The 23,778-nt window shown below is 43.2% G+C and overlaps 1 protein-coding gene across 2 annotated transcripts in view; it reads left to right on the top strand.

Moving 5' to 3' along the window:
• Positions 1-2,334: 2,334 nt before the first annotated feature.
• Positions 2,335-23,778, top strand: part of Slc5a1 (solute carrier family 5 member 1) — an 81,957-nt gene continuing 60,513 nt past the window's right edge. Inside the window, exons 1-2 of one of the 2 annotated variants that reach the window (XM_008840989.1) lie at positions 2,335-2,521; positions 8,428-8,499. In XM_008840989.1, the coding sequence (XP_008839211.1) occupies positions 2,384-2,521; positions 8,428-8,499 (210 nt within the window). In that variant the 5' untranslated portion in view covers positions 2,335-2,383. The remainder of the gene's footprint in view (positions 2,522-8,427; positions 8,500-23,778) is intronic. The other variant, XM_008840990.2, reaches the window with a different exon arrangement.

Here is a 23,778-nt window from a genome sequence, read left to right as displayed (position 1 = left end):
CAGGGGATGAAATTTAGGGTAAAGTAAGGTTGGCATGCAAGTCCAGAGCTTATAGCTAGTATTGAGAAGATTGGGACCTAGGGAGCTCAGGAGCCTGGTCTGTGCTAGGCTCTTTCTTAAGAGAACAACTGGTAAAAGTTTGCCAACTTGACAGGGGAGGAAATAGTTCTAGAGAGGAGAGGACTTTTCTAAGACTGCTTGGCAAAGAACCAGCTCCTGAACCCAGGCTCCTGGGCTCCGGCCGTGCACTCGTGCATTCTTCCTGCTGCCCCATGCCAATGACCAGGTTGAGGTAGTGTCTTGAGAAGAGCTCTGGGGAAGGTAGGCTAAGGATCTTGTAGATGTTCTACCTCATGGTTCCTCTGTAAAGCCAGTGTGCGACTTGGATTCTAGAAGAAAGAGCCACAGTCCATAGCCAAACAACTTGGGTTCTTCTCCACTGGGCATACAGGAAGCTTCTGTTAAGTCATATCGGGTCTCCCCTGTAGATGTGATATTTAGAGACTGTACAGGAACTTGTTCAAGGTAACTCAGCACCTTCAGAAGCTAAGCTGGGGTTTGGATCCTTGACTGGAGCCCACCAGAGGTCAGCCTGCTGTTGATTTCAGCTTTAGAGCAAAGGTGTCAGGAACACTTTGTCTTTCTTATTTTATTTAAAAAAATATTTTATTTATTATTTTTACTTTATGTATATGAGTATTGCCTTCATGTATGTAAAAAGTGCAATGCTTGCGGAGGTCAGAAAAGGACGTCAGATTCCCTGGAACTGGAATTACAGATGGTGTTAGCTGCCATGTGGGTGATGGGAATCAAACCTGGGTCTTCTGTAAGAGCAGTCGGTGCTCTTAACCCCTGAGCCATCACTCCAGCGCCTCTTTCTTACTTTCTACCACCCTCTGATGCCCATACCCTTGGACTAGCCTGAGACTACCTCGATAGATCCCAGCTCTTCTCACTTCTCACCCCTCCATTAATGACGACTGTTTTGCTTTTATCATTATATCTGGAGTCCCCTCCAGCAGCCTCTTCCTTCACCCCACACTCTCAGACTATATGCAATACTGCTTCCTTCAGGAAACTCTTCCATATTTACCATCACTGATTGTCACAGCCTAACGGTGGTCCTTTAAAGATATCAGGTATCAACCTTGGAACCTGCTACTGTATTTGGAAGAGATTCTCTAGTGTCTTCTGCATGTTTTATTTTATTTTGCTTTTTTGAATTGGGGGTCTTACTATGTAGCCCAGGCTAGCCTCTAACTCATGATATTTCTTTCTCAGTCTCCCAAGTGCTGGCTGGCCTCCCTCACACTTTAAAAGGGCTTCAAAGCACAGTACAATTGTCCGTTGGTATTTGAGGGGGACTGGTTCCAGGATCTCCTGAGAATACTGAAATCTGCCACATATAGTTGCATAACATTTGCACACAGTCCAGGCATGGCCTCCCGTACACTTTAAATCATCCCTAGATTACCTGCAACACCCACTTCCATGTAAAAGGCATGAACAATTATTATACTATACTGTTTAAGGAATGACAAGAATAGCAGTCTACATGTACAGACGAAAGTTTGAATATTTTCCATCTGTGATTGGTTGAATCATGTAGGTGAGGAAGTGTTCCCAGTGGGCCCCCTTCTCCCCTTTCTCAATTTCTTCCTCCTTACAGTGGGAATAACACTCTTCCTGGGATTGCAGGCTGTGAAGGAGTCAGGAATGGATTGTGGCGGTGATGCTAGTGGCCAAGAGACTAGAATTGCGTGGAATTTCCACCAAGAACATCCAGTGACTACTCCATCCTCCTAAGAATGTCCTTAGGAGACCAAGAACTTGGCCGAGTTCTTTGAAAAGTCCGGCATTCATGTTACACATGGAGAAGCCTTGTGTACAAAGATGCTGAGACTGCTTCAAAGGCAGGTGGCAGGTGAGTCACAGCCTGTCAACCGCAGGCCCCAGGCGCCCTGGTTCCTCTGTGGAACTACTCCCCTCTGCCCCAGGCGGGACTCCAAGGCAGGCCAGGCGTGGCAACCGCGCAGGGTGCCCACTGCAGGAGCACAGAGGGCCTTTGTGCCAGACAGGCACCACCCTTTGGCCGGCTCCTCCCCATCGCGGGACAGCCTTTACCTGCCCGGCACGCCCAGGCTTTCCCTTCACCTCAAGGGCAGCAGGCAGCGTTGCTGGCTCCTCTTCCAGCGCTGCTCACCTGGAGCTGCTCCCGACGGTGCAGCGCAGTGCCTCTGCCCAGTCCCTGTCCAGCCCCTGCCCAGCCTCTGCCCAGCGCCACTGCCACGCTGCCCCTGTCCCCTGGAGCTGATCATTAACTCAAAGGCAGTGTAAGCAGTGAGCGGGCCCCAGCGGGCCGGAGGGACACTTCACCACCACCATGGACAGTAGCACCTGGAGCCCCACGGTCACCGCCACCGACTCTCCAGAGGTCCCGTCCTATGAGCGCGTCCGCAATGCAGCTGACATCTCGGTCATCGTTATCTACTTCGTGGTGGTGATGGCTGTCGGGCTGTGGGTATGTGGGGGCCCTGGGAAACCCACTGAAGCGGCGAGGGTCACTGGGAGGGATGAGCCAGCTCAAGGAGAAGCAATGGCATCGCTGAGCTCCAAGAAGGCAGGCTTGTAGGTCTATGAAGAGGGGTGGAAATGTCTTGGAAATACTTGGGAGTTCAGGGCACAGTGTGCCTATAAGAAGGAAGACAGTGCCCAGGGGAGCCTCACAGGGAGGATTGCAGAGACTAAAGGGGGTAGTAAGGGACAGGGCAGGGGCAACATGGAGTTGCAGAGAGAGGGCACAGGGCAGGTAGCTACTCTCCTACCTCTTATTTAGTGAGTGTCCATGGGAAAGCTACAGGTTCTGTCAGCCACAGGTGCCTGAGGTGGCCTATGGCTGACCAGTGCCTGCTCCTGGGAAGGCTAACCCAGAGAGAGAGAGAGAGAGAGAGAGAGAGAGAGAGAGAGAGAGATCTTGTGTGTGTGTGGTTCTGGGGATCTCAGCAAGTTAGAGAGGAAGAAGCTTTGTGGAGCGGAGAAGCCGAGTGTCCTGCTGCTCGGGAGAGGGAAGTGCTGTGGCTCCTCTTAGACTCTTAGACTCTGGGGACACACCAAACCAGAGAAACTTGTTTGCAGCCTGGAACTTGGAAAGTACATTTAAGTCTCTGGCACACCTAACACCTAGAAAAAGTGTCCTCTTCTAAAGATGGAGCTGTGGTGGAGGCTGCAGTGACAGCAGCCGCTCTTGTTGGACTCTTGAATTAGGGGAAAAGATGGTGGCCATTAACCATACCACAGACACAGAGGTTAAAGGGAGGGTGATTTTCTTTGAAAGGAATTGTAACAACCACACATAACAGAGACTCCTCAAGTGTCAGTTACCTGGGGCCAATGTGGCTGACTTCCTTAACGTGGTGGAAAATGTCCAGAACACTCACCTTTAGTATTGGATCTCATGTGGTTGAACTAGATGATGCAGAACAGCTTCTCACATCCTCAGTTTACCCAAGTATAAAGTAGGTACAATTGTGTCTATTATTATGAGCCCACCTCTACACCCCCAGCCCCCCAGAGTATTGTGAGGTGACTCTGAATACTCTTTATCAGACTCTAGGAATTTGTTATGTTCTTGTCATTTACCCTACAGGGCATGATCCAGACTCTGAATAATTTTTGTTCTTATAAGTAAAACAGGAAAACTAGTAAGCTGGGTTGCATATCTTCACACAAAAAGCCAGGGAAGACTGGGGTGCTGGTTGTCATGTTATAGAAGAGGAAGTGGAAGGCCCATGTAACTGTGATTTGCCCAAGATTTTGCAATACATAGAACTGTTCCTGGAACTCAGGTGTCTTGATTCCCGCCTTTCCAGGGTACCAAGTGTTCCAGCACAGTGCCTCCTTCCCTCCTTCCCTCTCTGCCTCAGTTTATAGATGTTGGAGTCAAGATGTGAACCTACCATTTGCTAACCATGCTATGCTGCCGGTTTCCCAGACATTCACTGATAATCTCAGTTCTCTTAGCCAAATTCATTTTAGCCTTCCAAGTCCCGCAGGTGTTTACATTTTTTATGGTATTTGCCCTTCTGAAATATCTGTGAATCAGTATCACTTGTCCTGTTAAAATGCTACTTAATGAGCCTGCTAGTATTTGTCTATGTTAATCTTTTCCCATTAGCCAGTGCCTCTGGACCCTGTTCATTTAACATGCTGGATTTTTTTTTTTCCAGTCAACACTCCTCTTTTTGCTACTGAAGTGTCAAGAGTATCTTGATTTAGGGATGGGCACTCTGACTTCTGAATGATTTCTTGGCCACACAGAAAGACTGATCCAAGGCCATTGTGCTGCCTCAACTTAGAAAAAACCTCCACAGCCCATGTCGCTCCATCCCTACCCCCATCCCTATCCTCATCCCCACCCCCACCCCATCCCTATCCCCATCCCCTCCAACATTATTTAGTTCAGTTTTGCACTCTTCTAACTCTGCTTCTTCATTCAATCATATTTGAGTTTGGCTTATTTTTTTTTGGTATTTATTTCCATTTTTGATCACTGCTTCTCAGTTTGCTTCTTCGGGAGATTTTTACATATGTTTAATTTGAATTGCTGACCTTATTTTTGCTGGAAGATGCTATCCTGCAACCTCCTGAAGCCAAGCGTTGTTAAAACTATGGCCTCTGGGGGCAAATCTTGACCCACAGCCCATTTTTTTTGTAGAGCTCATAAGCTAAGAGTAATTTTTACACTTTTAAAGGGTTATAAAAACGGTAGGATAAGACAAAATAAAAAGACTACATGGGCCACTGTCCACCAAATCTAAAGTAGTCACTATCAGATCCATTTTCTTTAGGCCCAATCAATGATTGCTTGTCATGAACACTCCTGTTATTTGAACCAACAGGATCATTGCTACCCAAGTTGGGATGGTCTTTGGGCTAATTCAACGTTTGAGTTGGAATAGCCTTGGGGAAGTTTAGTCTCTCCATTTTATAAATATGTGTCAGAGTGGGTGACCAGAAGTCATTCAGATGAATCAGCACCAGAGTTGGGATGATTAGATCTCAGCTGTAATGATGTAAAAGTCAATGTTATTCTTCCTTTCACTTCCTCAAGATACTGTCCTTCCTCAAAGTATGCTCTCCATTGCCCTTTCTATCACACCATTAGAGTGACAGTGTCCAAAAGGTACTAAATTTCTTCTTTCCTTATACATTTGCATAAGAATGTGTCCAAAATTTACTGACTTCAATCCTTTCCATTCTATATTCACATCTCTTTAAAAAGATTTTTTTTTGGTCTTTTTGAGACAGGGTCTCCCTGTAGCCCCAGCTGGCCTGGAACTCATTATGGAGATCCACCTGCCTCTACCTCTGACTGCTGGGATTAAAGGCGTGTGCTATCAAACCTGGCTACATTTAAAAAAAAAAAGATTTTTAAAATTCCTTGTGAATTTCATACAATGTATTTTAATTATATTCACTCCCAACCCTAACTTGTCTAAGACCTACCCCTACCCCACCTTTTAAAAGAACAACTCATTGACTCTAATTTATGCTTCCTATGTACTCCTGGGTGTGGGGTCATCCACTGGGGCCTGGTTGCCCTACCAGGAGCTGCATCTTTAAAGAAAGCTGACTCTTCCTCCCCAAGAAACCAGTTAAGGATGGGAACTCATGAATGCCCCCCCTTCCCACTCCATGCTAGAATGTTGACTAGCTTGCCTTGTGCAGGCAACCAGAGCTGGTAAGAGTTCATGAGCGCAGTAGTCCTGTTAGAAGACACTGTTACCTCCAGTCACCCCAACTTCTGGTTCTTACAGTCTTTCTTCCCCCTCTTCTGCAATGGCCTCTAAATCTTGGGAAAGGACATACTGACATTTCTTCATTGAATTATTTGACAAAATCATTTTGACAAGTTGCCAACAGCTTTAACTTGAATATTGCAGCAGAAGCTCTCCCTAGTCGCTCTGTTTCCATCTCTGGACAGCTTTGGAAGAGAAGAAATCCTTCCTGGGACCCAGCTCAGCCCTCATATCCTTGGCTTCTTACATTTCACCTGGTTGTTCCCTGTGTAGGCTACACTGAGCATTCCTGCCCCATTTCACGTGTCAGAAGACAGTAGGCTACACCTAAGTTCTCCCCTCTCTAGGCCAAACACTCTACTTTCTCAATCTGTTTCTCATTTAACAGATCGGAAAATCCTTCCTTTAGTTCAAAGATATCTTTATTCCATTGAGGAAGAAAAGAAAAACATTGTGAATCTGTCTGTAGTTGTGATTCCATGGCTTGCACGTGTGCATTTTCTCTTCCACTTGTGGAATATACAGGTGAATTTAATGCCAGAGTTTGTAAAGTGGGATCTCAAACCCTGGAGTTTCCTTTATGTATATCTTGATCATGAGACAGTGTTTTCTATGCACAAGGCATTTCCTAAGCCTTATGGGAGATTAAAAATTTGTCATGGGCTAACACAAAATTAAAAAAAATGTATGAAAATGTCATAATGCAACTCACTATTTTATACACTTAATATATGCTAATAAAAAATAAGTAAGGTCTTTGAAGGAATAAATGGAGTTCTCTAGGTATTCAGAGGTAATTCAGAGGTATTCAGAGGAAAGAGAATATCTTTGCTTGTGGAGGGGAGGAAGTCATAGGAGAGGTTTCCACAGGGAGGAGTCACGTAGGGTTTCACCAGGAAGTGGCATTTGAGGGATCTTGAAGGATGGGCTGGGAGGATCTGGGCTTGCAGAGATTAGGGCTAAACATTCTGAAGAGGAAAAGGTCTGGGGCAGGCCTAGCTCCTCTGTTTTGGCCATGACTGATCTTTTTCCTGAGTTGTTCCAGTTGCCTACTCTAGACTCTGCCCTCACAGTCTTCCCTTAAACTATTCACTTCTGAGACTAACTGGGAAATGTTTGTGTCTGTGCCCTAAGCCCACTTTTCCTGTTCTCCCAACCATGCCTGGATGGCATCATCATTCTTGGATTGCAAAATTACCCTCAGAGTGGTCTTTCCCAGCCATCTTCTGGAGCCCGAGACTTTGGTGTTTATTTCTGCTCCAGACCTACTACCTCTCCTGCTTCTTAGATCTGTTGGCCAATTTGTATTTCCAGTGAAATCATCAAAAAGACTTCAGAGTATGTCCTTTGGGCAGGAGGACCCTCCAGAAGTCAAGAAAGACTTGAGTGCTCTCCCTGGTATTTCCTGGTACACAAGGGTACTCAATAAATCTATGTTGATTGGATGCATGAAGGCCCGGCTTCCTAAAGGACTAAGTCCAGTACATCTATGCAGTCTAAACACCTAGCAGTGTGCCACCTGCTGCAGATGTGTGCTGCAGGAATGACATCATAGGTTAATTCCTTCTGACCACTGTTGGGGACAAGCCATTATCAGTCATTAATATTTTCAGGGGAATAATGTGTCTGATCAAAGAAAGCCAATGACAGAAAAAGAGAGGGGAAAGAGGAGGACTAGGGGTCAGGCCAATGGCACTGTTCCCATTTTGTGCTGGAACACTGGGCCTGGGCCCGAGGCTGGTTCAGGAATGACGGCAGACTCAGAGGTAGCAATTCCAGGGGAGCTGTGAGAAGGGCTGGTCCTCATGTTTCAAAGATAAGTGTCTTTTGTCATCTCCCAAACTCTCAGGGGCTCCCTGTTGCCTGAAGCCTGGCATTTGACATCCTGCGCTCTGTCTCCCTTTCCACCCTGTCTGCTTTGTTTTCCTTAACCAGGTGTAGCAGCTAACATCATCTGTCTTCCCTCCTCTGCACGCTGGATGCTGTTCCACCTTGATATCTCGAATCTGACATTCCTTCCTATAGTCTGAAATCCACCCTCTCTTTTTTCTCATACTAATAAAACCTCATTCTTCCTTTAAGATTTGCTGAAATCTGCCCTCTGTAAAGTCTTTCTTGTCATCAGAAAGCATCTCCTCATTCCCTCTGAACTTATTGGTCCTAATATATTGCAAAGTAATGATTCTAGTTGGCTGCTACTATCTCCCCAGAAAGATCTGAATTGAGTTTGAATGTCTGGCCTTTTATTTAGGTTAAGGATGGATGCTTTTCATTTTCATAGCATTTTAATTTTGGGGTAACAGTTTTATTGAGATATAATTCACACTATATAGTTCTTTTCAAAGGTATGATAGCTCGCTCATTGAGTACCTTGGTGTACTTATAAGAAAGACATAAAAATTTCCACTTCCCCGTGTTTAGCACACTAGCCCTAGTTTCCCTGTCTGTCAAATATAAGTTCCCGCATCCTTCATCTGAGCATACTGAGGTTCCAGGGGGGATGAGGAATGCAAAGTGTTTCAGAAAGTGGAATGGGTAAAAGGACGTGCTAATTTGTGAGGAGGTATGTTCTTCTGGCTGGCAAAGTCATTCTAGTTTTTAATTAAAATTTTGACCCTTTCCCCCTCAGGCGATGTTCTCCACTAATCGTGGGACCGTTGGAGGCTTCTTTCTGGCAGGCCGAAGTATGGTGTGGTGGCCGGTAAGTTTTCTCTGAAATATTTTTTGTTTATGGTATCTTTTTAAGGAACCCATTTTCTTCTTGGCTGTGGGCTGTGGTGATTCTAGTTTCTCACCTAGATTCCTTCTCATTAGTTTTATGTTCACCAGGGGCCCTGGGCATCTTTAATCTCTTCTGTTAAAGGAATAGCCTTAGGGCCTGTGAGGTGGATCAGCAGGTAAAGGTGCGTACTACAGGAACCTGATGAACTTACATAAAGGTGGAGGGATAGAAATGACTCCACAAAGTTGTCTTCTAACCTCCACATGTGCACTGTGGTACATGCACCTCAATTCCCCTCATACACTCAAACAAATGATAATAACGATAATGATAATGATAATAATAAGAATGGCCTTTAAGCAATGCTTGGAATCCTTCAAGGGATAAGTAGAGGAAAAGATTGCACAGGGTGGTCAGTGTGGAGAAACAAAAAGAACACAGAGCCACATCACTGGGTTTGGAGGAGCCTGTAACCCTTGTACTCAGGAGTACTGATTGCATTTTTTGAGGCCAACCAGGGATAATAGTGAAGACTCCAAAACTCAAAAGTCAACCCAACCCAACCCATCCCCAAAAAACCAAAACAAAACACATAGGTCAAGGTAATTTCAGTCAAATCCGAGCTTCCATTTCTTTATCTGTAAATGAGAATTGATGATATTTTGCTCCTAGGAATATTATGAGAAGTCAAGCTCTCTTATATGGAGGAAAAAAATTAATAGACAGTAGGTTTTTTTTTGCCACCACTTTCCTCCTTTAAGACTCTAGAGATTTAACCTGTTTTCTTTCTCTGGATCCTTATGCAATGCCTGGTACACTGGAGGCTCTTAATAAATGTCACTGAATGGATGCAGGAGGAGTCTCCTGCTGCTTCCAATTATACGTTTCTCTCTGCGTGAGGTCTTTTTATCTCTTGGTGGATTTTATATTTTGTATTTTTAAAAGGTATTTTCTCTGATGGTTGTACATGGGCAGAGCTCCTAATCAAAGGACATGTGCCCATGTAGGTTGTTTTTCTGTCATATCAGCACAGAGATCGACAGGTTCATCAGACAGTCCAATGGCCATTTTGATCTGAAGCTCGTATCAAAATGACTGGTTGAATAAATTGGCCAATCTCTGCAATTCCTTGGGCTTAAGATACAAATTAGGTTGGCTAGAGAAAGATGGAGGTAGCCATGCACACATATGCTGAGAAGGGAGGGATGGACAGCACAGGCTGGTCTGAAGAAGAGGAGAAAGAAAAAAGTCACTGCTGTGATGTAGCTAGCTCAGAGGACTCAGCAGGAGATCATACCACATCCTCTAGGCGGGCTTTGATGAACTACTTGTCAGTGGAGTTTAGTAACTGGCATTTTCACAGTCACTTAGGTTTTCCTTGAAATCATTTCTACTTAAAATTAGGACAATTTTAATTTATTTTTATTTTATGTGTATGAGTGTTTTGCTTACAAGTGTGTATGTGCACCCATGTCATGCAATGTCCAAGGAGGCCAGAAGAGGGCAATGGATCCTCTGGAACTGGAGTTCTGGATGGTTGTGAGCCATCATGTGGGTGCTGGGAGCTGAACCTGGGTCCTCTGCAAGAGCAGCCAGAACTCTTAACTGCTGAGTCATCTCTCTAGCCCTCTAAATTTTTTTGACAAGTAAAAATTGTATATATTTATAGTGTACATGATATGCTGATAAATATTTTATATCTATATCATGTAGCTATTAAACAAAGTCAATTAATATATATGTCACATCACACACTTCGGTATTAAGAACATTAAACATCTAATTTCCTAGTAATTTTCAAATACACAATACATCATTATTATTAACTATGCTATACATTGATTCCTGGAATTTATTCAAACTAACTGAAACTTTGTGCCCTTTAACCGATATCTACCCATCTCCTGTACTTCCTTCCCCTCCAGTCCCTCAAACCCAGTGTTCTATGCTTTGCTTCTATTATTTTGACATTTTAGATTCTGCAAGTAAGTGGGATCTCGAAGTCATTTATATTTATCCTTAATGGGCCAAGAATACTGAGCAATACTGGTTTTTGTGATGAGCTCCTCAGGGTGGCCTTTCTACATCTTGGTGCGTAGAGAGAGGCACACACATTTGGAAGCTTCCTTTAGTTCTGTGTCAGGGCTTTTTGTTTATTCATGGTCTAGAATTCAGTACTTTCTTAACAGCAGGCATTAAAGAGGCTGCTCTGATCTCAAAGTTCAAGACAAGGCTAGAGCAGTTTCTCTAGCTCTCTGGTAATAGTAGCCATGAGGCATACTGGTTATTAGAAATGAAAGTTAGATAAAATTATAAATTGCTCTGTAAGTGTGCTGGATAGCTTTAGTATCAACTTGACACACCTGGGTTGAGGGAGCCTCAATTGGGGGATTGCCTCTATTGGACTGGCCTGTGGCCATGTCTGAGGGGCAGCATCTTGATAAGTGATGTGAGAGGGCCCAGCCCACTGTGGGTGCTGCCACCCCTGGGCAGGTGGGCCTGTGTTGCCTAAGAAAGCAGGCTGAGCAGGGGCCAGGGGAGCAAGCCAGTAAGCGGTGTTCCTCCATGGCCTGTGCTCCAGCTGCTGCCTCCAGGTTCCTTGCCCTGAGTTCCTACCTTGGGCTGCCTGATGAACTGTGACCTGGGAGATGTAAGATAAATAAACCCTTTTCTCCCCAAGTTGGTATTGGTCAGAGTATTTTGTCACAGCAATGAAGAACAAACTAGGACAGTAAGGTCACATGATACCTATTTATGAATAGTGGCTACCATTTTAGGAAGAGCAGATCATGGACATTTCTGTTGTTACAGAAAGTTCTATTGGGTGATGCCATCCTTCAAGTTTCAGATGCAAAGTTGGCATGAGCTCTTAGTGGACTCCTGAATTAGAGAGCTGACCAGAACCTTCAAATTTACTTAATTTTTTGAAAACAAAATACCCTCATCTCATCTAGTGCTTCAGAGTCCCCTCTAGCAAGGCTGCCAAATGCTCACCCAGTCCCAGTTTGCTCCAAGTTCTCCTTTCTCCTCCCCATGCTATGGCAAGAAATTCACTACTTTCAAGATAAATCATTGAATGATTAAAAAATATTTTTTATTATTTTTATTTTATGTGTATGAAAGTATTGCCTGCATGTATGTAAATGCACCCATTGTGCAACCTGTGGAGGTCAGAAGAGGGCATTGGATCCCCTGGAACTGGAGTTACAGATGATTGTTAGCCACCATATGGGTGCTGGAAATCAAACCTGGTCCTTTGCAAGAGCAGCCAGTGCTCTTAATTGCTGAGCCATCTCTCCAGCTCTGATTTTTTTCTTTCTTTCTTTTTTTTTTTTTGTGAGATAGGTTCTCATTAGGTAGACTTGGCTGGCCTGGAACTTGCTATGTAGACCAGGCTGGCCTTGAACTCATGGAGATTCCCCTGACTCTGCCTCCTGACTGCTGAGCTTAAAGGTGCCACTAAGCCTGGCTAAATCATTGCATTTGCATTTCATTTTTTAAAACATATTTTAATTATTATTTTTATTTTTTGTGCATGAATGCATTGCCTGTATATAGGAAAGAGCATCCGTGTCATGCAATGCCCATGGAGGATAGAAGAGCCATCAGATCCCCTGGGACTGGAGTTATGGACAGTTGTTAGCTGCCATGTGGGTGCTGGGATTTGAACCTGGGTCTTCTGCAAGAACAACCAGTGTTCTTAACTGCTGAGCCATCTCTCCAGCCCCGCATTTCATTTTTTTTTTTAAAATTATTTTTATTTTATGTGTATGAGTGTATTGCCTGCATGTATGTGAGTGCACTTGTGTCATGCAATGCCGCAGAGGTCAGAAGAGGGCTTCGGATTCCCCTGGGACTGGAGTTATGGACAGTTTGTTAGCTGCCATGTGGGTGCTGGGAATCGAACCCAGGTCCTCTGCAAGAGCAGTCAGTGCTCTTAACCACTGAGCCATCTCTCCAGCCCCCTGCATTTCATTTTTAAATATCTTTATTTCCTTTTATTGATGTAGTCAGATGAAATTATATTGTTTTATAAAAAATTTTGGTTTATTTATTGGGGGGAAAATCTCAGCTCCTAATCTTTGAGTTTTGAAGAAGGCAGTGAGGGGGAAGTCCTGGAGCAGCATAGCTCTTAGATTTATGTGTTAAACTTGGTCTGAGAACAGATTGGTTTGGGGCTTAAGGTTGGCTGATGAGAAGGATTAACCCCACCCAAATCAGGTAGGGCTCAGTGGCATATGTGATGTTTCCATGGGCATTGTTTTCTTCCTGACTGTCTCAGGATTGGATTAGTCTCACCACCAGAGAAACCTGGTATTGTTCTGTGTGAAAGTCACTACTTCCTTGATGAGGCTGACATTTGACTCATTCTCCAATTATAATTTCCATCTAGGGTTTCATGGGATTGTAAAAATGGTTTCTATGAGAGTGGAGAGATGGCTCAATGGTTAGGAGCCCTTGCTGCTCTTGCAGAAACCCAGGTTTGGTTCCCAGCACTCACACAGCAGTTCACCACAGTCTGTAACTCCAGTTCCAGGGTACCAAGGCCTTCTTTTGGCCTCTGTGGGCATTGTCCATACATGGTGCTCATAAATACATGCAGGCAGTATACTCAGATACATAAAAAAATGATTTCTAAACTTGTCTGTGTATCAGAATCACTTGAGACAGCATAGACACAGCACCCGACACTGCCTGAGCAGCAGCTAATAGACAGTTAATAGTTAAGAAGCAGAAAGAAGGGCTGGCGAGATAGCTCAGCAGTTAAGAATACTTGCTGCTCTTCCAGAGGACCTGGATTCAATTCCCAGCACCCACATGGTGGCTAACAACTATCTTTAACTCTGGTTCCAGGGGATGTATTAAAATGGATGCATGTTGATTTATAGTAGTAAAAATAAACTACTACTACATAGAACTCATGTTAAATTAATTCATTTGGATGACACACTTTAGGTTAAGTGATAGTGTGTTTTTCTTCATGTTACATTGTATGTCTTTTAAAAAATATTTTATATTTTATGTGTATGAATGTATTGCCTGCATGTATGTGAGTGCACCCGTGTCGTGCAATGCCATGGAGGTCAGAAGAGGGCTTTGGATTCCCCTGGAACTGGAGCCACCATGTGGGTGCTGGGAAACAAACCCAGGTCCTCTGTAAGAGCAGTCAGTGCTCTTAACCGCTGAGCCATCTCTCCAGCCCCCATTGTATGTCTTTTTAAAAATTTATTTTTAACTCTCTGTATATGTCTATGTCTGTACACTGTACATGGATATGTACACATGTGTTTGGATCCCCTGGAGCTGGTTGTAAGTTGCTTGATGTTGGTGCTGGGAACCCAATTCAGGTCCTCTGGAAGAATAATATATGCTTTTAGCTGAGAGCCATCTCTCTAGTCCCCATAGCATGTCTTAATGACAGTTTGCTCTTAGATGTGATAAAATGTGGTTGTACTCTAGAGTGATGTTTTTATGCTCTGTTCACCATGACACTTAGGCTCTGCAGGAATGTTTCAGGGGTTATTCTCCTCTCTACTCCCTGACGACTCGATTTTTTTTTTTTAAATTTAAGGAGAATCTGCTAACATTTTGTTTGATGGCAAGAGCTTGCTGATTCAAGTTTAAAAACTACTAGTTTATTTTCATTAATTTTTTTCACCTGCTTAGAATTCACTTTGCCTCTTTTTAAATTTTTTTGATAATTTCATAGATGAGTAATATGGTTTTTTTAAATTTATTTTTAAATATTTTATTTATTATTTTTATTTTAGGTGTATGAGTGTATTGCCTGCATGTATGTGAGTGCACCAGTGTCGTGCAATGTCACAGAGGTCAGAAGAGGGCTTTGGATTCCCCTGGATCTGGAATTAAGGATGGTTCATAGCTGCCATGTGGGTCCTGGGAATTGAACTCAGGTCCTCTGCAAGAGCAGTCAGTGTTCTTAACTGCTGAGCCATCTTTCCAGCCCTGAGTAATGTATTCGTATTATTTCCATCCCTTTCAGTCCCCCTCCAACTCCTCCTATGATCCTCCCAACTCCCTGTCAATTTCTTGTCTTCTTCTTTGATTACTATTGTTACATACACATAAATGCATACATTTATATATATATATTACATATATAATGCACTGAGTCCATTTATTGGTGCTCATACATACTTGTGCTTAGGGCTGCCTATTTGGAATTAGATAATTAGATAACCTCTCAGGGAGCTAGTCCCTGGAGAAAACAAATTTTTCCCTCAGCATCCGTTGATTGCCTGTAGTTCTTCATGTTGGGGTAGGACCCTGTGAGATTTCCCCATCCTCTTGGCATGTCCACTGGTTTTGTTATTATGTAGCTCTCACTAGACTTCCACACTGTGGAGATTTCACTGGTGCAGCTTCCCTGTCAAGTCTAGAATGTATTAACTAGCAGCAGGTGTCTTGTCCCTCTGGCTCTTACATTCTTTCCACCCACTCTTTAGTTTAGAAGAATAAGCCCAGTGATTTCCATTCTAAAGTTTAAAATGGTTTATAAACACCATCACAGCCCACACCCATAAGAGGGAATTAAAGGAAAACATCGCATGTAAGAAAGTACATGTTAAGTACTTTCTCTTCAAAGCTGAAAATATTTTTTAAAATTTGATTTGTTTTTATTTTATGTATATGAATGTTTTACCTGGGTATGTGTAAGTGCATGTGTGTCACGAAATGCCCTTGGAGGCCAGAAGAGGGAATCAGATCCTCTGAACAGGAGTTGCAGATGGCTGTTAGCCACTATGTGCTGGGAACTGAACCTGAGCCCTCTGCAAGAGCAGCCAGTGCTTTTAACTACTGAGCCATCTCTCCAGTCTCAAAACTGAAAAAATGTTTTAAACAGCATCAAACATATATTCCTAACTGCCTCTTGAAATAAAATAAAAGGTCAGTTCAAGCCTGACATTGGTTCATAAACCCATAATCGGAATATCAATTTTCAAATGTGCTGGCCTAAGGAGACCTTGAGAGAGGCCTGTGGCCCTCAAGAGCTAGAGATGACCTTCTTTCTGTCTGTCGACTGGGGCAGGAGCCACTCAGTGGAGCGCTTTGCTCCCTTCATGTACCTTTAGCACAATGTCTTTCAGTGTAGACATAGGCAGCCACAGAGGTTCTGGAAGGGAGCTCTGCGTTGGTCCTGAGTTGATATCTGAAGTGGGGAGGGCTAGGGTGTTGTCCATGAGAAAACTGGGAGGAAATCCAAGCTTACAAAATCTGAAAGGAGATTGGACAATGCAAATGCTAATTCTGGGCATTCCTGGGGATTAAGTGGACTTTGGAAAGAGTGGTTATGATGCAGGCAGGTGAAAATCTAGGCCCTCTGGGTCAAGGTCTCATTTTTAAAAGAATTTGTGAGTGCCAGAAAGGGAAATAGTTGGTACCTTGTCCTGAGCTAGAACTGAAGGACAGTCAGAGGGGTGGAGCAAGGACTGCACAGCTGAAATCACAGAAGGAGTCAGTTTTTGTAGGGCAGGAAGGCCCAGGAGCCTGAGTCACACTCAAGGCCGGCCAAAGCCACCTCAGCAGAGTAACATGAAACCGCAGTGTTCTTACTTCCTAATGCTGGTAATTCGGGATTCCCTTTTTCTGTGGCACTGTGGTTTGGCACCTTTAACTCAGTGTTAAAGTGTGCTGTGTTGTAATGATTATTTGAAGGATGTGGGGAACAAGAGTAAGAAGGACTGGAAGCTCATGAGCTGAGCTTTGAAGGCAGATTCCCTGCACCTTGGCTAGAGGTAACAGAAATTACTGAGGATTGAGGCCCCGCAGAACTCAGAGGACTTTTGTTTTAGAGGGAAGTTTGGCCACATCGGCACATCAGCAGAACTGGCTCCATGGGAATGTGAAGTCCAAGAGTGCTGAGCCAATCCCTTGACAATACCTTCCACTCAAGCAAATGTTCTGTAAGGCAGAGAGTGGGAACTGCATAAGGAGCCAAAGACTTAACTCTGTTTTGTGACATTGGGCAATGTGTTAACCTCTCTGAGTTTTACAGTTTTTTCTCTGTTGTATGAGATAGTCAGATGAGGGAGCTCAAAGGTTCTCCCATTATTTTTATTTTATGTGTATGAGTGTATTGCCTGCATGTATGTGAGGGTCAGAAGAGAGCTTCCGATTCCCCTGGAACTGGAGTTAAAGACGGTTCGTAGCCGACATGTGGATGCTGGGAATCAAACCTGGGTCCTCTGCAAGAGCAGTAGGTGCTCTTAACTGCTAAGCCATCTCTCCTGTGCCCAATTCTTCAATTCTATATCATACCACAGAGGAGTAAGTAAGTGTAGGAAACAAATATAGGCATTATAGTCAGTCCATCACCTTAAATAAGTATTGGTTTGGATATGATGGGACATGTCTGCAATTTCAGTACTCTGGAGGCTGAGGTAGGGGGATCCTGAGTTAGAGACCAGACTACAGAGAGATCTTGTCTTACAAAACAGTAACTGTGTGAATGCCTGACATGGTGGCACATGCCTTTACTCCTGGCACTTGGGAGGCAGAGGCAGGCAGATCTGTGAATTTGAGGCCAGCTTGGCCTACATAGTGAGTTCTAGATCAGCCAGGGCTACATAGGGAGACCCTGTCTCAAAACAAAAATGAAAACAATGTAACAACAACAGCAACAAACTGTGTGCCCCTTAATAGCCAGGGTTTCTTTCTTTCTCTTATTATTAGAGAATAATAAAGAAAGGAGTATATTATAGTGTTTCAGGTCAAGAGCTGGCAAACTTTCTGCAAAGGGCCAAAGAGTGAATCCTTTTCATCTTGGCAGTTAAGATCTCTGTCATGGACACTCAACTCTGTTGTAACACAAAAAAAAAAGTATAGAAAGTACATCCAAGAATGGGAGTAGTTGTGTTCCAATAAAACTTTATTTAAAAAAGAAAACAATGACGTGGGTACACTTACATACATGCAAGCAATACATTCATACACATAAAATAAACTGACCACAGGCATTACACAACATGGGTGCACTTACATACATGCAGGCAATACACTCATACCCATAAAATAAGAAATAATAAATAAAATAAAAAAATTTTTTTAGAAAAAGAAAATAGGCACAGGACCAGCTTTGTTGTTTTCAGAACACATATAAAGTCTCGGAATAGTACCTGACAGTATGCTTTCAGTTTTAGCTCTTGTTCTTTGTTTTTCAACTAGAGACTTGAGAAAGACTGTCACATCACTTCCCTGATGGAATCCTCAGTGATCTGACTTGAAGAGGATGATAAGGATGATGATTAACTTCATGGGTTGTCTAGGTTTTCACAGAGTGAGGACTCCTTCTGTTTTTCCGGTTATTCAAGTCTCTTTCTATTGATCTTTTGAGATAGAAATTTATGAAGCCAATAGGTATAGTATAAAGATTAATCTGAAAACCATAAATTCTTTCAATTAGAGCTAGAAAGAAACCCTGGAAATTATCCTTGGAGGAAAAGGATAGCACCTCAAACTTTTAAAACTGTCTTGAGGAAAACATACCTGATTTAACTTTGTCTATCTATCTATCTATCTATCTATCTATCTTTCTATCTATCTATCTATCTATCTATCTATCTATCCTCTATCTATCTTTATCTATCTATCATCCATCTCTATCTATCTATCTATCTATCTATCCTCTATCTATCATCATCTATCTATCATCCATCTATCTATCTATCTATCTATCTATCTATCATCTATCATCTATCTGTCTATCATCTATATCTATCTGTCTGTCGGTCTGTCTGTCTGTCTATCTACCTATCTACCTACCTATTTGAGACAGAGCCTCACTCTGTAGCCCATGCTGGCCTTGATTTCAACATCTTCCTGCTTCAACCTCCTCAGTACTCGAATTAATGGCATGCATCATCATGTCTGAGCTAATTTAACTTTGAAGTGTCTAAAAACCTAGCAATCACATTGAATTTCAGCTACTTATGATGCCACCAGAGAGTCCAAATAGTTTCAGGAAAATGTGGTAGGACTTAGACATTGGTGGGAGCTCATGGATGATAGAGAAAGACAGGAAAGTGGGAAAATATACCCAGGAGAGGCAGAGAGCCTGCCAAAGGAGAAAGCCCAGGATGAGGCACGCAGGAAGGACAGGCAGTTAGGACTTCAAAGGCCTGGGAGGAGTGTGATTTCTGTCTCATTTGACTCTCAAGTCCGTTCAGCCCTTCCCACCTGTATGAGGCTGCTATGCCCTTATTTATCTCAGTGTCCTGTGAGGAAGGTCGATCCTTTACTTTTCGTAGCTTTTTCTTCAATCCCTTAAGTACAATAACTACTCCAAGGCCTTGCACTGCTCATAAACACTTGATAAGTATGGGCTGCATTAAAGAAGCGGGAAGGAGGAGAGATGTGTCAGTGGGCCCTCGTGGTTGCCTTCCTTGGTGCTAGCTGAGATCTCAGGCTGGGTCCTGCTCTCTGGCGCAGTGGTTGCACAGTGTGGGCAATGGGTAAGAATTAATGAGGTTAGAGGGTGCAGGATTCAAATGAAAACCTTTCTAAAACTCTGCTCCAAATTTCTAACCCTGTGCATAGAGAAAAAAAAGTTCTTGTGGTTGTTTCTTTTAGTCTCATGGTGGAAAAGCTAGAAAAACAAGCCCTAACCAAAGCACCCAGTTCTAGCCTTCATTAGACTTCTTGGTAAGGCCTGGTATGGTATTACTTCCTTACTCTCAGGTCACATGGCTTTTCTCAGTTGGAGTCAAGTGTTTACAAAATTTGGCTCTTCTCATAATGTACATTTTCTTTGAGAGCACATTTGTTTTCCACATGCTGATTTCTGCCTTCTTCTAGAATAACCTGCTTCCTCTTTTTCTTTCCTCCTTTTCCTCTCCTTAAATTATTTACTTGTGTTTTATGTGTATGAGTGTTTTGCCTGCATGTATGTAAGTGCATCATGTGCACACAGTGTCCATGGAGGCCAAAAGAGGGAGTCCGATCCCCTGGAACTGAAGTTACAGATGGTTGTTAGCTGCTGTATGGTGTGAGGAACTGACCCCTGTCCTCTGCAAGAGCAGCCAGTGCTCTTAGTGGCTGAGCCGTCTCTCCAGCCCCTGCTTTCTGTTTCCTCTCATTTCGTTCTTCTGTCACTGTTCCTCTTTCTTATCTTCCTCTTGCTTCTCCTCCTCCATCCCATTCTCTTCCTCTCCTAGCTTTTTCCCTATCATCCTTCTTTTTGTGTGTGTGTTTTTGGGCTGGAGTCATTTCCCTCACATTCTTTCCAATTCTTGTTTTAGTCACCTCTGAGGAGCTTCTTCCTTCTCTTCCTCCCCTCTTCTTACTCCTCCTCCTCTTCCTTCTCTTCTTCCTCCTCTTCCTCCTCCTCTTTCTCTTTCTCCTCCTTTTTGCAGTAGGGCCTCATTATGTAGCCCAGGCTGGCCACAAGCTTGTGATCCTCCTGCTTCAGACTTCTGAGTTCTGGGATTTCACATATGTACCACCACACCTGGCTTATCATCATTATTATTGCATCTCATCTCCAGGTCCACATCTGGCTCTGAGGATCTTTTATGATTAATGTATAGCTACCTCCTGCACCATATATGTCTTGTGTTTCTAGGCATCAGTTGACCAGTATGTAGCCAAGTTCCTGCCACTCAGTTGTTACCTAAGCTCTTGGCCTCTCCTTTCCCACTGGCTGCCTTCCTAGTGTTTTCTAACAGATTAGCCCTTCTGTAGTCAGAAAAAGCAGTGAGTAAATCATAATCAATGTTTCTAGCTGATTGAAGTCAGAAGGCTGAAACTATTGGCTAGGATGTAGTCTTTGGGTTATTCACAGTAGAAATCCATCTGAGTTTTCCTGTGTACCAGTGACATGTGGCATATGACAGAATCAGCTGAAGTTGTAAATATCTTTTTGGGTGAACTTTATATTAGGAAGGTAATTTATTTATTTTATTTTTTATTTTTATTTATTTTTATTTTTGATCTTTTTGGAACAGGGTTTCCCTGTAGCCCCAGCTGGCCTGGAACTCACTATGTAGACCAAGCTGGCCACAATCTTACAGAGATCTTTCCGCTTCTGCCTCCCAAGTGCTAGGATTAGAGGCCTGTGCCACCATGCCCAGAGTTATTTTTATTTATTTTTATTTTTTGGCAGGGTCTCCCTAGTCCCAGCCTACCTGGAACTCACTATGTAGACCAGGCTGGTCTTGATCTCACACAAATCTGCCTCCTGAGGGCTAGGATTAAAGGTGCACGCCACCATGCCACCAGTGTTAAGGAAGGTAATTTAGAATTTAAGAATGTAGATTCTGGAGCTGACCTGCTTTGGTTGAATCTCAGCTCCACGCATGCCTACTTGATGTCCCTGGTTGACTTATTGTCTCTGAGGTTTCTTCAATGGCAAAACAGATTGATGCACCTAACTGCAGAGGTTTTTGCTTGTTCTGAGGCAGGGTCTCATGTAGCCCAGACTGGCCTTGAACTTGCTATATAGTCAAGACTGGCTTTGAACGCCCAGTTCTGCCTCCACCTTCCAGGTGCTGGTATGACAGGCATGCACTGCCATGGCTGGAATGTAGAGTTGTTCTGAAGATTTAATTCATTAGTATATGTCAATATATCAGGACAGTATATAGTTAGTATTATCTGAAAGCTGGCTATCATCATCATCATCATCATCATTTGATACTTTAAGATAGGGTCTCACTATGTAGCCCAGGCTGATCTCAAACTCACCTTTTGCTTGCCCCAGTCCCCTGAGTTCTGGAATTATAGGAGTGTATACCCATATCTGGCTCATCATCATCATCATCATCATCATCATTGTATCTTCAGGTCTTTTCCTTTAAGCTATGACATTAACCATTCGTTCATTCATTCATTCATTCATTCATTTGTTCATTACTATTTCATTCAATAACCGCATGTTAGTTACCTACCATATGCCAGATTCTGTGATATATATATGCATCTAATATTTTAACAAAATATTTGTAGAATTAAAAATGGTTAAGTATTTAGAAGGAAATGTATTTGAATCAAGAGTGGGAAGGAGCAAGGTATTCCTTAACCTACAAAGGAGGGTCAGGGAAGACCTTTCAGAGGATCGAGCATTTAGGCCAAGATTTGATGGGTCAAAAGGGGCCAGCCAGAAATGAGAAATATCTGTGGTATGGATATACCAGTTACCTCGCTCTGATCCTCATGCATTGCATACATGTATTGAAATGTTACACTGTTATGTATCAGTTACCAATGAAAAAGAATTGGAATCAGCTATGTGAAAACTGGAAGGTGACAGCATTCAAGCAGAAAAAAGAAAACAACTCCCAAAGTGAAAAGCCTAAAATTCTACCATTCCACAAACAAACAGACAAACACACACATACACCTACAGAAAGGTCAAAGGCCCGAGGTAGTCGTTTGAACATTTAAGAGGATATAGTGCATGCAGCTCACACCCTCTGAATGAAGGACCCTGAGCTGTTGATGACTCCAAAGATAATGCCCATCTAAATCAGCAGGTGGGTTGGTATAACCTTGACCTCTAATACCATTGGAAAACCTCACTTGCCCTTTTTGCCAGAAACCATTGGGAAAACACCAGCTTTGGCAGTGGTTTCCTGATGTTCTGTCCTTTTGGGTTGTCAGGTAGGGAAGAGAAGTTCACAGAGGTAATGAATGAAAGCCAGCCATTGTCTCTGGGGACACAAGCTGACACAGAGCAAACAGAGCTTATGAGGACTCCTGAGCAAAGCTTGTGTCTAAATATCTACCAGAGTCTGGGAAACAAAATATTCTGAATATATGAGCCTCGCCCTATTTTCTGTCCTAACCCAGGAAGTTCAATCCCTGAGAGATGGCAAAAGTCAAAGGTAAACCTTTCCAAACTTTCCCTGTTGAAAAGAGATGCCAAGCAAGACTAAAGACAAGTTCCTGAGAGTCAGAGGAGGAATAAGAAAGATGATAGAGACAACACATGGGTTCACAGAGATGGGCCGAAGGGTATCACTGCACTGTGTCCTTTAGGGAAATTCAGGAGCGAATACCTGGGAAGAAGGAAGCAGTCACTGTGGTGCTGTGCTCTATTCCCGTGTCCCTGGACCACAGTCAGCTTTGGTTATGGGATCTGGGACTTTGGGCAAGTCATTCCACAACTTTGATCCTTAGGTTCTTCTTCTGTAAAATAAAGATGAGAACAGAATGATACCTATTTTACAGAACTGTTGTGGGCATTAAATAAGACAAAGGCCCAAGACTTGGAGACATCACAAAAACTAGCTTTCTTTCCATGTCTTATTTTGCCAGAATGGGAATCTCAAAGTGTGGTACCCAGGCTAGCAGCATCAGTAGGACCTGGGCCCTTGCTAGAAACACAAATTTTCTAGTCCTAACCTAGTCCTACTGAATCAGAAAGGCTTGGGATGGGACTCAGCAATTATTTTAATGAACCTTCAGATGATTCTGATTAGAGCTGCCAGATTTAGCAGATAAAAATATAGAATGCTTGGGTTGGGCATGGTAGTGCATGCCTTTAATTCTAGGTCTTGGGAGGTAGAGGCAGGCAAATTTCTGTGAGTTCAAGGCCAGCCTGGTCTACATAGTGAGTTCTAGGTTAGCTGTGGCTACAGGGAGACCCTATCTCATCAATACACTTGTACTATGTTTCCCAAATGTTGAATGAGGCATATGTTACTTATCAGAAATGTAAAGGTAACTGGATAGCTCATATTCTAATGTAACTCAAGTCTGAGCATCACTGGCAGGGTGCATCTAGTATAATTCAGAGAAGGGATAGAGAAGAGGCCTTGGGAATCATGCTGTCCGTTAAAGGGAAGGATGGAGGCAGGAAGTAGAGAGTCGTATCCAGAGTGAGGGATAGTTTGGGTACTACATGGCCCTCTTTAAGAAAACTGGTCCCTGAAGTTAGCTGAGAGCATTTTCCATTTAAGCAATGGTGATCTTGCTCCTGAAAAGAGAAAACTTGGTTTCTTTCAGGAAATTCAGAGTATGCTGTGAAAACAGGCTGGTAAAAGCATTTTCAATATTTCTTCATAATAGCATACTTCACAGGGAAAACTTTTATGTTTCTTGGCCTTTTGGCTAAGAGCAAGTGGATGTAGGGAAAACTTTCTAAAAGATTTCTCACATTTGTCACCTCATTTAAGGCTGTTAATGCCTAAAGTGGTAGACAGAGATTCTTCTTTCCCTCCCTCCCTCCCTCCCTCCCTCCCTTCCTTCCTTCCTTCCTTCCTTCCTTCCTTCCTTCCTTCCTTCCTTCCTTCCTTCCTT

Source organism: Nannospalax galili, unplaced genomic scaffold (assembly GCF_000622305.1).
Source record: "Nannospalax galili isolate Female #2095 unplaced genomic scaffold, S.galili_v1.0 scaffold259, whole genome shotgun sequence".
Classification (NCBI taxonomy): domain Eukaryota; kingdom Metazoa; phylum Chordata; class Mammalia; order Rodentia; family Spalacidae; genus Nannospalax; species Nannospalax galili.
Note: the sequence above shows the minus strand (reverse complement) of the source record. Positions and strands in the feature narration are given on the sequence as shown.